The 17,036-nt window shown below is 42.0% G+C and overlaps 1 protein-coding gene across 1 annotated transcript in view; it reads left to right on the forward strand.

Moving 5' to 3' along the window:
* The window catches only part of Znf652 (zinc finger protein 652), a 56,477-nt gene extending 43,538 nt beyond the window's left edge, over nucleotides 1–12,939 (forward strand). The window contains exon 6 of the mRNA XM_051205390.1: nucleotides 6,838–12,939. Within this exon, the coding sequence (XP_051061347.1) occupies nucleotides 6,838–7,364 (527 nt within the window). The 3' untranslated portion in view covers nucleotides 7,365–12,939. The remainder of the gene's footprint in view (nucleotides 1–6,837) is intronic.
* The last annotated feature ends 4,097 nt before the right edge of the window (nucleotides 12,940–17,036 follow it).

A 17,036-nucleotide genomic window follows, 5' to 3' on the forward strand; every position in this document is an offset into this window, starting at 1 on the left:
TCTGCCTTCCAAGTGCTGGTATTAAAGGCATGTGTCATCACCACCTTGCTCCTATTTTATTTTATTATTTTAAAGATTTATTTATTATTTTTATTTTATGTGTATGAGTGTTTTGCCTACATATATGTATATGCACTGAATGTGTGCCTGGTGCCCTTGGAGGCCAGAAGAGGGTACTAGATCATCTGGAGCTGAAATTAAGGATGATTGTAAACTGTCATTTGGGTCCTGGGAACTGAACCAGGGTTCTCAGCAAAAAGCAAGTGCTCTTAACCACTCAGTCATCTCTGAAGCCCAGGATTTAATATATTTAAAAATAATTTTTCTAAGGGCTAAGAGTATAGCCAGTGATATAGCATGTGCTTAGCAGGTGCAGACTTAATAACCAGCACCACAAACAGCTTTCAGCTCTTAGCATGGTCTAGGCCAGTACTGTGCCTACAGTGTCCATGCAAATGATAATACAACTAGATCCTTATACTCTATCATGACCTGCTTTTATTTATTTACTTTTAGATTAATTAATTTTATATGTGTGACTATTTTGCTTGCATGTTTATATGTGCACTAAGTGTTATGAGCAGTTTCCCGCCAGCCTGGTCCTACTGCTACGTCAGCCCCAAATAACACACAGAGACTCTGTATTATATATATAGCTGTTGGCCTGTTACTCGAGTGTCTTATTTATTGTCTAGCTCTGTCTTAAATATTAACCCATTTCTATCAATCTAAGTGTTTCCACGTGGTCTTACCAGAGACAGAGTCCGGACCTCTTATCCTCTCACGGCCTACATCTTGATTCCTCTCTAGTACATCTCCCAGAATCCTCCTTGTCTCCTAGTTCCACCTATCTTGCTTTCCTGTTGGCCAACAGTGCTTTATTCATTAACCAGTAAGAGAAACATATTTACAGAATAGCATCTCTCATCACACCAAGTGCATGTCTGATGCCTTTAGAGGTCAGGAGCCGGTATTGAATCCCCTGGAACTTGAGTTCCAAATGGTTGTGAGCCACCATGTGGCACTAGGAATCAAACCCAGCTGTCTGGAAGAGCCATTGCTGCAGCACCCTGAAACATGATTTTTAACCTACTTTATCATTACCATTTCATTATCAATAATATAATTTTAGTGGCAATATAATAGTTCTTCTTGAAAGTTTGCTATGAAAGTAGCCATCTTTTATGTACAGATATGCCAGGCATTATCTGAAGTTTTTTTATACTTACTACTTCATTAGTACAGCCTTTCTAGGGGTCCTCTAAAGTAAAGGATGTTTTCTCTTTATTCAGCTGGATATTTAGGTTGTTTCTGTTTCCGGTATTTCTATTATAAATAACTTTTTAATGAATGACATTGTTAGTATAGCCACAATTATTTACTTAGGGTAAAGCTCTGGGGATGGGTTAACAGGGCAAAGAGACGTAAACATTTCTCACCTGATGGTATGTATTACAAAGATACCTCCCTCATCTGTTCTTACCATGTGTGCATGAAAACCCACTTCTCCAGCTGAAGAGCTCAGAAGCCCTTTCTGCCCTGATAAGTGAGAAATGGTTTCTTGTAGTAATTTATACTTTTAACTACTAAATAAGATTGAATTCTTTTCATTTGTTTATCAAATAGTAGTATCTCTTCTGAATTGTGCCTTTTGTGTTCCTCTTTCTTACTATTGATGTTGACAGTAGGTCTTGACATGTTACATATACTAGACTTTGTTTAAACATCAATATTGAAATACCTCCCATCCTGTCTTTATCTGCCTTTCAGTATTGTTTGTAATACTAAAGCTGGGAAAACAACTGGATTGTGGGTCTGAACAAACCTCACTAGTAGAATTGTTCGATGACATTAAATAATAATGACTGTAGGGCCTGAGAGAGTGCAGGATAGGAAAAGAGAGAAAGGCTGGGGGAAATGACATGTCTGTTTAGGTGGGAATCACACCCATGGTAGGAACTGGCATTAATTTATTTCTTTGCAGTTAAAATAAGGCAGATCTTAGCTAGGGAAGCTGGCCACTATAGGGCAAGGTTCCTAGTACAATCTAGGCTCAGGGTAAGATCAAAGCAGAATGTTTGGTGATTGTTTTCATACCACATGCATAAGGACACAAGGATGAATGAAGACCTGGTCCCTACCCTCCAGGAATGGTCCGTGGAATAACAACAGTGATGATGACAGGAACGAAGGCTGTAGCATCCATCTGTGCTGGATGCTACTCTGAGCACCAGCTTGTGTCTGTTCCATAGTGACGACTTTGGGGCTGTTAATTTTTATTTTCCAAATGAAGAAAGTGAGGTTAAAGAGTAAAATAATTTGTTCAAGACAACCTTTGCTCTCAACTGGACACTCGATGATTCTGTTATTATTTTAATGTAGCAAGTAATAAAACTGGGTGTATTGGACATTAAAAAAACGTGGGAAGCAGCCAGGTGGTGGTGTGGTGGCCATGTCTTTAATCCCAACACTCGGGAGGCAGAGAGCCAGGCGGATCTCTGTGAGTTCAAGGCCAGCCTGGTCTACAAAGCTATACAGAAGAACCCTGCCTCAAAAAAAAAAAAAAAAAAAAGTGTCATCATGGGGTCCAGTTCTTGGACTCTAGGATTTGTTCACTGTAATCAGCATCTCAAGATCAGAGGTTCTCAGATATGCTACCTGGTCCTGATGATGTCAAATTGCTTGTTTATTATTTATGATTGGCAAGTAGTTTGGAAGGCTTATTATTATCATCATCATCGTCATCATCACATACATATAGATGTTTTGCCTGAATGTATATCTGTGTATCATGCTTGCCTGGTAAAGAGACTAAATGAGAATGTTGAATCCCCTGGGACTAGAGTTACAGATGGCTGTGAGCCACCATGCTGGTGCTGAGAATTGAACCCAGGTCCTCTGGACCCATAGTCAGTGGTCTTAACCATTGTGTTATCTCTCAGCCCGGGTCTTTTTTGTTTGTTTGTTTCTGTCCTAGGGATTGAACTTTAGGGTCTCAACATGTGCTAGTCAAGTTCTCTTCTGCAGAGCTACATCTCCAACCCAGGCCAGAACTGTTAATGCCTTTTGGTCAACATTGTTTGCCTAAAATAAACTCTATCTTAGAAGCTGAATTATGAGAAGATTGCCAGGGATAGAGAATTAGCAAAAGAAGGTAATGTAATGATCTAAACGGTGATCCACATACTTCATTGAATCCAGGTTGCCGTCAGTTGTAAAATTAATTTATATGCTGCAGAGGAAATGTTATAGATTATACAGTGGTATGCCGTTGGATATAAGATAAATGATAGTTTCAGAGGCATTAAAATGTGGGAAAATGGGGCTGGAGAGATGGCTCAGAGGTTAAGAACACTGTTCTTTCAGAGGTCCTAAGTTCAATTCCCAGCACCCACATGGTGGGTGGCTCACAGCCGTCTGTAACTCTCGTCCCAGGGGACTCAACACCCTCATTTGCTCTCTTTACCAGATCACTCTCCGCTTTGCACAGTACAAGTTCTTTTCTGTCTTCCCTGAAGATTGTTTTTCATAAATAATGCCCCTCTTTAGGCTACGTACAGCAGCACTTCCTTCAGCTGGGTCAGCCTTGTCCACTCGGCAGATCTCTAGATAAGTTATGTATATGCTTTCCCAGTTAGGTTGGTGAATTTAGCTCTTCCCCTCAGCTACATCTCCCAGTCTTCTTTAAAGTAGAACATGGTGCAGTGGTTGACTTCAAATTTTACCTTTTTTTTAAAATTAAGAGTAACCTTAACACCAACAATTAAGCACAATTAAGCAAATAAATAATGAGTCAGAAGTGGGAGGGGTAATGGGTTTATGTCAAGTGAAGGCATGGAACAAAAATGTGCAAATTTTTGCTAGTATATTAAGAAGTAAAAGATTGGCCAGGTGCTGATATCAACATACCTTTAATCCTAGCACTTGGGAGGCAGAGGCAGGTGATTCTCTGTGAGTTCAAGGCCAACCTGGTCTACAAAATGAGTTCCATGACAGCCAAGGCTACACAGAGAAGCCCTGTCTCAGAAGAAAAAAAAAAGAAAAAAATTTTAATGCAGTAAGATTTTCATTTGAATCATGAATTTTTAATGAGCCCTAATTCCTTTGGAGCTTTCTATGGCAAGTCACAATACCCAGGGGATTATTGTGACTGGAAATTATTAAAGAGATCTAGAAAGTTAAACATGTTTATTGAGAACCTTCCGTCTGTTCTACTTGTGAGTGGTGTGTGTGTGTTGGTGTGTGTGTGTGTGTGCACATGTGCGTGTGCTGAGTCAGTTGGAGAGGGTATGTTTTCACTGGACTAGCTGATCCAATGTGGCTGCCGTACATGAGGAGCAAGGACTTTGAGATCAAGGAGGGGAGGTCAGGGCTGAAGAGGGTAGCAAAAGCTGTGTTTTAAAGTTTTACTAGGGAACAGTCTTGTTTCCCAGAGGATTGCCATGAGTTTAAGGCCAGCCCAGACTACAGAGTAATTACTAGGCTAGCCAGGGCTACATAGCAAAATCTTGTCTTTAAAGATAATAAATAAACATTTTATTGAATAAGTCATGTTTATTTCAGCAAAACAAATACAGACAAGTATTTAAATAAGAATGGGAGCTGGAGAGATGGATGGCCCAGTGTTGAAGAGCACTTGATGCTCTTGTAGACATCATGGGTTCAGTTTCCCACAGCCATCTGTAACTCCAGTGTAGAAGATCTCAAACCCTCTTCCACAAATGCGGAACATACATGCAGGCAAAACACTTAGATACACCTGGCATTGGTGGCGCATGCCTTTAGTCCCAGCATTCGAGAGGCAGAGGCAGGCAGATCTCTGTGAATTCAAGGTCAGCCTGATCTACAGAGCAAGTTCCAGGACAGGCTCCAAAGCTACACAGAGAAACCCTGTCTTGAAAAACAAAAACAAACAAACAAACAAAAAACCCACTTAGATACATAATATATGTGTGTGTGGTGTGTGTCTATGTATTTTTTTTTTTTTAATAAGGCTGGGTTTGGTGGTACATGCCTTGATAATCTCAGCACTTAGAAATCAGAGGCAGCTGAATCACTGTGAGTTTGAGGTCAGCCTTATCTACATATGGAGTTGTGGGCCAGCCAGAACTACATGAAAACAAAACAACAATAACAATTAAAAAAAAAAAAAAAACCACACACACAAGAATGAGCCATCTGTAATTTTGTTACCTAGAAGTCCTAGAAGTAATCTTGGCAACACAATATATTCCTTTTGCTATCTTTCCTGTACTTATTTTACATGAAAGAGATTAATGCTGTGCAATATCTTTGTAAGTTGCTTGTTTTACTTTATTGACTATAGATACCTTTACATGTATTTCATGTTAATAATTATATTTCTGTACTATATACATTATTTCCAATGGCTTTTCTCTCAGGTTGTTATGACCAAAACCACTTAGCATATAGTTTGAAGAATTTGTTTGTTTGACTGACTAATTGATCACTTACATGTATTTGGGGGTGGGGATGAACTTGTGGCATGGAACAGCTTTTGAGGTCAATTCTCTCCTACCATGGGGATCAAACTTCAGTTCTCAGGCATGGCAGCAAGTCCTTTACCCACTGAACCATCTCTCTGACCATATTTGAAGATTTTAAGATGATTAAGGGGAAATTAAGCATGGTGACACAAGCCTGTGATACCAGCACTTGGGAGATGAGGTGTGAGAATTGGAAGTTCAAGGTCATCCTTGACTACATAGGAAATATAAGGTCCCCTTTTAGGACATAGGAGACCCTGTTCTACAGGAATGGGGAAAATGATTGGAGGAGCCAGGTACTTGTGCTTCATACCTCTATCCCAGAACTCTGGAAGCTGAAGCAAGAGAGTTCCGAGCCAGCCTGAGATACATAATGAAACCCTGTCTCAGGGAGAAAAAAAAAAAAAGAGAGGAAGGAAGGATAGATGTAAAGAGATTTAAAAGAAGCCAATCTAGGCCAGTCACTCAAGCAGAAAGATGAGTGTGAGTCACAGGGAAGGCTCTTTAACAAAGGGAAGCACCTGATTCTTTAGTGGGTAGGGTCTTTAATGGGTAGGGTGGAGTTCTGGCTTCAGTGGAAGGAGGCAATAAGAGATCCAGCTTTTTACTAGTGCAGGTGAAGAGGTATTTGCTCCTGATTATGGGAAGGAGTTACAGAAAAAAAAAAAAAAAACAGTAAGAGAATGCATTCTTCCATGCATGTAGAGATACACCCATGGGGTATGAAGTGTTGTGGCTTCTGTGTCAGCAGCACAGATTCTGGGAGCTAGACTTAAGTGTTCCTAACTTGGTGCCTAACAGATCCCCTTGGGCAAGATATCTTGCAGACAGTAGGGATAGTACTACCTCATACAGTTGCTGTGAGCTGTACCGATCGGAGTAGCGACTGGTCCCTGGAATAGGACTCAGCACACAGTAGAGTGAGCACATGTTGCATGGAAGGCGGGTGGTGGCTGAAGTGGCAGTGGCCTGTCACAGCAGTTAGTGACTCACACTCACACAGTGAGTCACAGGGACAAGGTGTCTATAGGCCACACCTGCAGTATCCACATCTGCAGAATCCACACCTGCAGTATCCACACCTGCAGAATCCACACCTGCAGAAGCCACACCTCCAGTATCCACACCTGCAGAATCCACACCTGCAGTAGCCACACCTGCAATATCCCCCACTGCATCTGATTTTCCTCCTCTAGCATGATAGATATAAATTGTATCTGTGCCTATTAAGTCTCAGTTTGGGAAACAAAATGCTGAGGGGAAAGCCTGAGTGACAGGGACACATCTTTATACTCGGAACATCAACCCTGTTTGTCTGTGCTCATCTCAGGAGAGAAACCTTTTATCTGTGAAATCTGCGGCAAAAGCTTCACCAGTCGACCCAACATGAAGAGGCACCGCCGAACTCACACAGGCGAGAAGCCTTACCCCTGTGATGTGTGCGGCCAGCGGTTCCGCTTCTCCAACATGCTGAAGGCTCACAAGGAGAAGTGCTTCCGAGTGACCAGCCCAGTGAACGTGCCACCAGCTGTCCAGATCCCTCTGGCCTCAGCACCTGCCGCCCCCGCTCCTGCTCCAGCTGTGGCCAACACTCCCACGAGCCCAGCCCCTGCAGTCAGTATGAACCCCGTGGGTGGCGCGCTTCCCACAAGGCCCGTCCCGCACCCTTTCTCGCACCTGCACATCCACACACATCCTCACCATGCGCACCACCTTCCCATCCCACCCGTGCCTCACCTGCCCCCACCTCCAGCCCTCTTCAAGAGTGAGCCCCTAAACCACAGAGGCCAGAGTGATGACAACTTCCTGAGGCACCTGGCAGAGAAGAACAGCGCTGCCCAGGCTCAGCATCATTAGTGCCAGCCGGAGTGACATCCCCACGGTGAGTTGGCAGAGGGGGTGCATCCGTGCCTCTCTGCAGTCTCCTTGTCACCACCGCCTCCTTCAGGCCCTTTGCCGTTGTTCTGGCCTGGCCGACCATCAGACTGACCGGAGACAGTGAGTGGGCAAGAAGACTGCCCTCGAAACCAGGGGAAGCACCAAACTAAAGCCCAATTTGCTTGCATTTTCTGATGACTTTTATAAATTTCAGATACTCAGACTGTGGGATTTTATAATTTCATATCAGCGGATGAGGTATGCTTGCTTTCATATCCTGGTCTTCTCCTCAAAGAGGGGACAGGCCCGGTTTCCTTTATACTAATCGGGAAGGCTGTGAGATTAATCCGGAGCATTAACTGTTATCACTGTGTATTGTAATGAATTCTTTTCAGCTTTTGGTGCTGGCTGCGGTCGAGCTGGCCACGTTTCACACAATATCAAGCATTATAGAGAAGATGGGAATTTTCTTCTTTGTGTAGCTCTTTTAACACACTCTTTATTTTACTACAGAAATTATTTTAGAGTTTTTGTATAGACTTTAGTAGTCTGTTTCTAAAATGAAATGTATTTCAATAAGCTGTGTAATTTTTTCAGTGTAGCTAAACCCATGTTGTAAAATAGATAAATTTTTTATAATCATCAAAATGTGATTCTTAAAGATGCATATAACTTCTATTTCAAATTTATTCTTACATCCCTACAACTCAAAGGTGCTTCTGAGACTGGGTGAGGGTCACCAGACCAGGTTACTACAAAAGCAAGATCCATAAGTACTTAGTAACTTGAAAACCTTTGCTGGGCATTCGGTCCATCAGGCTCACTGACATGCTCCTCTGTGGAGTCGGTGAGGTGGTGCGCTGGAAGAGGGTCCCCCAAAGCTTGCCTGGTTTGAAAATGTGAGTAACATTGTGAATAGCTTCAGAAGGAAGTGACAGAGGTTCCCTTTGATCACACCTGTCTCTCACTTCTCTTAGGAACTGTGTCATGCTCAGCTGACTCAGAGATAAATTGGAATCTCTTATTTTGAGGTTGCTGTGTTTTCCAAGAGTTGTTAGGAGAAGCTAAAATGGCGAACTGAAATCACAAACGTAGTTGCTGATAGTGGCTGAGAAATGTGGGTGAGAAGACAAATTGGCTTTTTACGTTTTAAAATGTGTGCATTCTCTAAAGTGTAGGTGTCCAGAACTGACTGCATCTGCCATTTAAACTGTAGTGAGAGGGAACCCCCAAGTACTGCTGGCCATCTTTTGCAGATAGGTGTGGTAGCAGCATCCTAGATGAGGAAGGAGCCACACCCCTGCCTCTGCCTCTGGGCAACTCACTCGGTCAAGATTTGGGGAACTTCTGGAGTATTGCCTCCCCGGAATGTGTTATACGGAAGGTTAAAGAGAAGGGGCTGACATAGTGGTTTCAGTTAGCTGGCAAGTATGGGCAGCAGATCTACACATTTTATACTTCTTTACCTTAGGCTGAGTTCCTCTTCTCTCCTTTTTACAAAATCTCAGAATTCCCTCATCTCTTTTTCCCCAGGCTCTTAAATCAGAATCTTAGCTGTTATTTATTTACCTTTGGTATTAAATGTGCAGATATGTGTCATGTACTTTTTTCTAGCCACTTAACTCTGCAGTAGGGACACATGGACTCTGGATTGAGGTTAGGTTCCTGCTTTTTAAGTATCACACTCTACATTAGTTTTTTGGTTTAGTATTTCTAGATTTACTCCAGTTTTACCATTGTCTTCTGTCATTCGTAGGAAAAATTGTGTGCTGAGACAGAAAAGTATCTCAGGACACATACTTCCTCCAGTTCAAGGTATAAATTTGAATTAATGGTAGTTGTAATATTTGCATACATTCTTGCAGCCCCCATATGCCCAAGCCAAATAAGGAACCCAGTTCCTTGTTTCTGACTGCTGTGGCTTTAGAGGCTCTCTATTCACCTCCACCCCTGCCTTTGCATCCCACTGGCAGTCTGCAAATCTACACTTTATGCAGACATACCAATATTTCATGGTTGAACCTATAATATTAAAATATTTTTGTCAAAAAGGTATAAACTGTAGCTTAGTTAATTGGTTATATCTTATTTTGTACTAATAATTTTACAATATTGGGCAGAGATTCTGAATTCTAGACTTAAGGATGTTGAATCAACCATTTTGTGGTTATACTACGAATACCTCCTGAAAAATTCAGGTAGTCAGTTCTGATTTTTTTATTCAAATAACTATAGCCATAAGAAACTGTCTGTTACATAGAGAATCCAGTAGTAGCTCAATAACCACCACTATCCTTAACAGAAGCAGGAAAAAAGGAATTTTTAAAAATGAATTAGCACTGTTGCACTGTGTAATTCTTACTGAAATATATTGTGGAACAATCTAGAAATGCCATTTTTTTCCTGGATATCTTCCCTACTTGGAATTTGTAGGAACCCTGCTCTAAAAAAGTGACTCTCCTCAGTGTCACGTGTGAATAATGATCATATGCATAACGAACCCACACAGAGACACTTCTTAGTGCAGGGCCACAGGGTTGAGCCTTAAACGTGCGGGTGCATTGGCTTAACGTGCTCAAGACTCAACTCAGGGTTGAAATGTGCTGTGCTTGAGGTCCACTACTAAGATAAAAGTTGTGTTGTGTGGTGTGTTCTCTCACGTGTACTCAGTACCCCACGAGGTTCTGCAGAACTTGTCCAGTTCTTGTTATCTGTTATAAAAAAAAAAAAAAAAAAAAAAAAAAGCCGGGGGAGTTTAAGTTCTAGGTCCAGATCTATACTTTGGTCTTGTAGAGACATAGGCCACATTTCAGAATAACAGATATTAAAATGAGGCTTTCTTGTTGTCATTTTGTACTATCTTCAAAGTCCTATATCATCACAAGGATTCCTTTATTTTCAAATGGTTTTTATTGTTGCAAGATTATTTACTTATATGTAGACCAGACTAGCGTCAAACTCACAGCCTGTGGAGTGAACCACAACAGCAAATACCCAACATCTTTTAGTTGTCTTTTTTTTTTTTTTTTTTTTTCTTTCTTTCTTTTTGAGAAATGGTCTCACTAAATACCTGAGCTGGCCTTGAGCTCCCTATGTGGATCATGGCAGCCTCAGACCAGTGACTCCCCTCAGCCTCCCAAATGCTGGGATTACGGATGCCTACTTCATCCTGCCTGGCTTCCACAAGGATGCTTTTGAGTTGGCATTACATTTTTAGAGGTTGGGTTGTGCATCTTTTGTCCTTTTCTCATAGATTTATTATTTGGATACAAACTTTTTTAGCCTAATGAAAGGCTGCTGCTCTCAAATTGAATCAGGTAGGCTCATACTGGGTTAGATTTTAAAACTGAATGAAAAGAAGATGAACCATTTAAAGGCATGTGGCTTCATTTTTCTATGTATTATTTTTTTTAACTTGATTCTTATTTTTAGCAAATGGGGAAGTCTCCACATAAAACTTTAATAAAGTTCAAAGAAACCTTTGAATATCATTTCCATGTACTGTCTTAGTAACCTTCTGACCAGTCCTTCAGCATGGGCCCTTTCTGGAGTTGCCTTGTCTAAGAACTTTGTCTGCTGAAATTGTCTTTCTGAGCTTGACCCCCTCCTGCCACTACTAACCAGAGGCAAACTCTCTTTAAAGCTTTGAATTTTTAACTTCTTGAGTTTTTTTCAGTTTTTATTATTGTTGAATGGATATGTGTTTAGTTTTATTTTTATCTGACTGGAAATCGTAAGACTATAAAGTAGAGAACTCCATTGCAGGGTGAGAGTGAGTGAGTGAGTGAGTGAGTGAGTGAGTGAGTAATAAATCCACATACATACACATATATATGGTATATATGTGTGCAAACATTTATATGTACATATATGTACATGCAGATTTTGGTTAGGAAAACACACTGTGGTAGGTGAGTTTTTGTGTTAAAGAGAAAAACTAAAACTTGCATTAAAAGAACCTGTTTTAGTTAAAGGAACCCTCTGTTTAAGCTACTGTATGGAAATGCCACTTTTGTTACTTTGAATGGTCCCCATGATAGGGATTTTGATGCTGTTCCAAACTGTACGTGGAACACTTCATGGAAGGAGAGTATGTTAGATCTAACCATTTTATCAACTTAAAAAAAAAAAAATCAGCTGTGATTCTTAAACCTCTAAGCTGAGCAAGGAATTATCAGGTTTTAAGTTGTTTTCTTAAACTAAGTTAGAAAATTTCTCCAAAGTTCTGTCTCTCCATCCTTTTTCCTCTGGTCATTAGCCATTAGGAATAGTGGCATTGTTATGCAATAACAACTCACTAGCTAGTCTGCTTCTGTCATCTGTAGCATTCATGAGAAGTGATGCTGACCTTCCAACCCTGGAACTACCTCGATAAAGCAACCCAGAGATCCTCGCATACACTTTCTATGGAAGCCATAAATGCTGTCAATATGTCCACCTTCGCAGTCTATACTTTTATACTTGATAGACTTTTTTTTTATAGAATTATAATCAGACCTTTTCATCTTGGACAAAAGCTTTTTCAGGACTCCAAGGAAAATCAAATTCCCTAAATGTCCCAACTTTGAAGCTCTAGCTTCAGTAAATTTGTTTAAAGAACTAGATGCCATGTCATTCAAAAACAAAACATATGTTTAAATCAAAACTACTTTGCAGACCTACATACCTACATATTCTGAAAAAAAAAAAAAAAATTCCTTTTTCTTGTTCCCTAAGTCAAGGCCGTGTTGTGTGATAAAGTGGGTCTTCCCACCCCATTAACTCAGTGTTCCTGGTTGATTCTTGCATAGTGACAGTTTTCCTAGAGTTGTTTCTATTCCTGTAGCACAGGCGTGAGTAGTACCTATTTGTCTGATTGATCGATCCCTCTGCTGTTGTGTGCAGCTTTAGTCTCCATCACTCTGCTCTCGAGTGCCTTCAAAAAGCCCATGTCCTGGAACCTTCTTTCCCTGGTCTAGATCCTACCTCTGATTGTTTCATTCTCCATGAGTGTTGGAATTCACTCCTATTCCAAAGGGCTTAACTACAAACTTGCTGAAACCTGGCAGAGGATTGTAAACACAGTTGTGCTCTCTTCCCCCATGTCACTGCTGAGTTACCCTTGTAGCTCCTCTTTATATCTTACTGCCCGAGTACGACACTTCTAGTTCTTGTCCTTTGCCCTCTTTCTATCCTCTCACTACACGCAGGCTGGGCGTCAGCCAGTGTGTTCCTGGGCCATCTTTTTCTCATCTGCAGTCTTCCTGGATGCCTAACCTCTGGAATTAAAGGAATACTGAATGCTGCTGTTGCTACACATTCTCTCTCTCATAAATGTTACAGGGTTCCTCCTGTGATCTTAGTTTAGTCATAGGAATTTTAAAGTGCCCGGGGTTTAACAAGAGTCCTTTATTGATTTTGTTTTGTTTTGTTTGGATCGGCTGCTCATCCAGCCACCTGTCCCCTCGCAAACCCCAGTTTATTTGCTTTTCTAGTTGTCCTCTTATAAGTCATTTAAAAAGTGTAATTGGTGTATAATATATGAAAGATGTAATAAAAAGGAAGCTGAAGTGTGTTCTGTGTGTGGTAATGTGCACTTCATTGATAAAAATTACTTTAGTAACTGGCTGGTCTTTCACATCCCAGATTAAACCTTGTGCTAGGTGATGTGATGGTTTGATTGTCCCCTCCTAAAGTGGAAGTAGATGAACTCTCAGTGACAGAATTGGATTTTTTTGGGGGGGGGTAGGTAAATAAACACTAATGAATATTTTGATCTTAATCAAAATCGTTGCTTTCTGACTTAAAATCTCTTGCTTCTTTCCTGAAAATTATTAATGCTGAGGCATCCAGGAGTAGCTGCATGGAGTAGGGATCCCAAAAGGCAGCTGTTGATAAATTTTTAATACTTTTTGTCTGGAAGCAGGATGTTAATTGGTGGGACAGTACCAAATTGTGAGAATGGGTTTAATAATACAGAAGACATTTGAATGCTTCACTGATGTTTAGAATGAATGCAAGCTGTAAGAGATAGGTAGACTCTGTGCTATGTAAATCATTGACCTATCACTGATCTAGACAGTCACCCGTTAAGAACTGGATGTCTACAAGTACCCAGTTTGACATTGAGATAGTGAAAAGCCATGCTTAGCATCACTGGGAGGAACTGCATTCTTTGAAAAGGATGGCTGCTTGTTTTGTGTGTTTGTTTATTAAGGGTATCTTTGGTCAGGTATCAAAGGATGCTCTTGCCCCTCCAGGTGTCCTGTCGCTTAACTTCAGATTACCTTCGTCCTATTTGAGCGTCTCTGGTGAGGTCAGGAATGTGCCAGATTACTTGAAAATGATTTTATAGGAAATGGAGATGTTCAAAAAGGTCTGGAAGCTGGGTTCTGCACAAAGTCAAAAGGAAGTCAGATGCTTGTGTTGGCTGGTTTTAATGGAGTTAAGAAAAGGGAGCGGCTTGTTTCTGCATCTCTGGCTCCCCTGAATGCACACAGCCTCTCCAGTCTGCCTTACAAGTGAAGGGGCCATGGAGCCAGAAACAGGATCTCGCTCACACCCTGCATAGGATCTGAGGCTGCTTGGCAGCATTGGAAGGTGTCTTTCCAATCTTTATAGATTACTCACTTGAGTTAAGTTGAAAAGAAAGAAACAGTGTAGTATGATGTGTGCTTACTTCTCAAGTTATATTGTCATATATGTGGCCTCAGAAAATCAAATGAATTATCTTCCACAAATTTGAATATGAGTATTTTTTTCATTTCTTAAGCCGATTCTATTCCATCTGTTGCAGTACTTGTTTTAACCATAAGGGGGTGGTAAAGTACTTTCTTCTCAACTTTTCTGTCTCTTGGGGTATTCCTTGGCTCACTGATTGGATTTGACTAAAGCATTTTCAAGGATTACTAACTCCATTAGTTGCTCAGGCCTGGTGATGGAAGCAGACATTCCTGGGTGTGAGGTCCCATGTGGGTCAGACAGCGCAGTCATCCAGCTTTTGTTAATATTGGTGACATGAGACTGAAAGCTAGGTCCTCATCAGGAAGGAGACTATGTTTACTAAATGCAGAGCTGAAAGGTGACCCTCTTCCCTGTCTCCTCCCTGCGCCATCTTATCTGTGACGACTGTGGGGACCTCTAGAGGGTGTGTAAGCACATGTGTTCTCCCTTTGTCTGCTCCAAGTCGGTGTCTGCAGGCACCCCCCCCTACCCTCCCACCCCCGTTAGGACAAAATTTTGGTCCAGCCCTGTCCGCTAGTTCCTTGTCTTTGGGCCCCTGGTCCTTATCAGCTCCCTGGGAATTTTGACTGTGCTCATTGTGCGTCTTCAGATGAGTAGTTGGGTATTCCCTAGAGGAGACACCAGCCTGTGGACATTTACCCTGTAGGGTCAGGAAGCACTGCAAAAGGGTATCCCTTACTGATTTTTTCCTGGTCCCTTTTCCCCAGCAAGACCCAAGAACCTGATCAGTGCCAGATGCATAGAGTTGGGGCTCCCTGTCATCTCAGCACTACACAGAAGCAGAGCAGAAGCTGTGGCCAGGTTGGGTAGCAGGGCCTTCCCCATCGTGCTGAGGTCACTTGTACTTTCTCATTCTTAACAGAAGTCCAGTTTGCTTGTCAGGAATCCTTATTCTAGGTTTACGAAGCTTGCTGTTGAATGTTTTTCCAAAGGAGTGTGAGAAGAGAGAAGCTGCTTGGGTCCAGTCCTGCCTGCAAGGTCAAAAGGGTCAAAAGGGTGACTGTCTGGAATGAGGCAGCCAAGTGTCCCCCTCTTGTTGAAAGTCAAGACAGGTTGGGACTCAGTGAGGGAAGGTGTCTGTCATGCTGTAAAGAAGCCTTCAGGGGGCAAGTGGTGACAGTGGGTAGGACAGGATCTCTTGAGACGGGAAGGGTGGGAGAGGAGGGCTACTTGGCCCAGGGAGCTGCGTGGTGGGCTCTGAACTGGCCCACAGTTGCCAGCTCCCCTGAGTCATCTTTTACCCTAGCATCCTGTCAGATCTCCTGGTGTGATCATTTTCTTCTTGTGTTAAGTATACCGATATTATTTTTTTTTTTAGCAATTGAAATGCACTTTTTTATTTCAACTCAATCATGATTTTAAGTATAAAAATTTATAGATTGCTAAAACTACTTTTTTTGTGTATTTTTAACCACTCAATGTAGCATTGTATATTTTATTCTTATTAAGACTCTGGTACAAGGTGTGCCATTTAATGAATTTTTTTTTCCCAACATGCTGGGCCTTTGGATGTATACGGTAACCAACTTCATGCTAATGTTCAAAGTAAAAAAAGAAGAAAAAGTAGCCATATTCCTATGTGTCTTTCTTCATTTCTTCCTTAAGCTGAGATGACATTTTAGGGTCCAGTCTCTTGGTCAATGATTGTTCCTTTTCTGTAAAATAATCATGCAAGCCACATCTGGTTTATTGGTTGGTCTATCCCAAGCCCCAAACCCTGCCTGATCTTTTGTGAGTGGCGTACTTCCTGTCCCCTGCCTACCCAGTCCTGGTGACTGAATCTTGTGCACATTAGGTCAGCTGTACGGCTGCTACCTCCCCGGCCCTATAGTCTCACTTTGTGCTTTGACACAGGGTCTCACTAAGTTGCCTGGGCTAGCCCTGAACTCACTCCAGAACTCAGGCAGGCCTTTAGCTTGCTGTCCTCCTGTCTCAGCCTCTTGAGTATCTGGGATCACAGCTGGCCACCAGGGCCAGCTGAGTGACATGCTTCCAAGGCTGCCTACCACAGTTAAGCGGCTATCAGCTCTGAAGTACTGCCTCCTTGGTGTTCCTCGGCTGCGGTAGGTAACACTGCAGAATTTCTGAGAGGGGTATTTGGGGAAAGGATAAGGACTGGGTATAGCCCAGCTAGAAGAGTAAACAAGGGTGCAAACAGCTTATCAAGCATAGTCAGTCAATGGGTAGTAGCAATTGGAAACTCAGTACTGGATGAGGCTCCTTCCCTGGTCCCTACCTGGTTCAGTCCCTCAGTGAGTAACGCCACACATGTCTGTTGAGTGCTTGATGCTGATCAAGTTCAGGGCCCAGCGAGTCGGCAGTGGGCAAGGCAGGGAGTCCTCACTCTCATGCAGCATGCTTTCCAGCGGAGAAAACCTGAACCTGGAGCCAAGGCGGGAGGCTGAGGCAAGAGGATCACAAATTCAGAGGCTGCCTGGGAAACTTAGTGAGAGCCTGTGTTAAACTAAAACACAAGAGGGTGATCAGTGTATTTACCTAGCACGAGTAAGGTCCTGGGTTCTATGCTCAGCACTGGGGGAGGGGAGTGAATGAATGAGTGAATATATATATTTGAAATTATGTAATGCAGTATCAGGTGATCTGGGTCTCTGTAACTTGAAGCTTGCCCTCTGAGATAGGGCAGTGCCAACTGGAAGATAAGCCAGCTCTGTCACAAGCCTTCCTAGCTCACATCCACCCTGTTTGTTCCTTTTTACGGGGTTCCAATTAGGGACTTCAGTGTCTAGGAAGGAAACCTTATTGTTCACATTTCCCTCTGTTTGAAACCTCTTAGAATGGATCAGAGCTGAAGAGATCACAGAGTTGCCAATTTTTTTTTTTATTCTCTTCTTTTTTTTTTTTTTTAAGATTTGTTTGTGTGTGTGTGTGTGTGTGTGTGTGTGTGTGTGTGTGTGTGTGTAGGTGCCC

The sequence above is a fragment of the Phodopus roborovskii genome, unplaced genomic scaffold (assembly GCF_943737965.1).
Source record: "Phodopus roborovskii unplaced genomic scaffold, PHOROB, whole genome shotgun sequence".
NCBI classification, from domain to species: domain Eukaryota; kingdom Metazoa; phylum Chordata; class Mammalia; order Rodentia; family Cricetidae; genus Phodopus; species Phodopus roborovskii.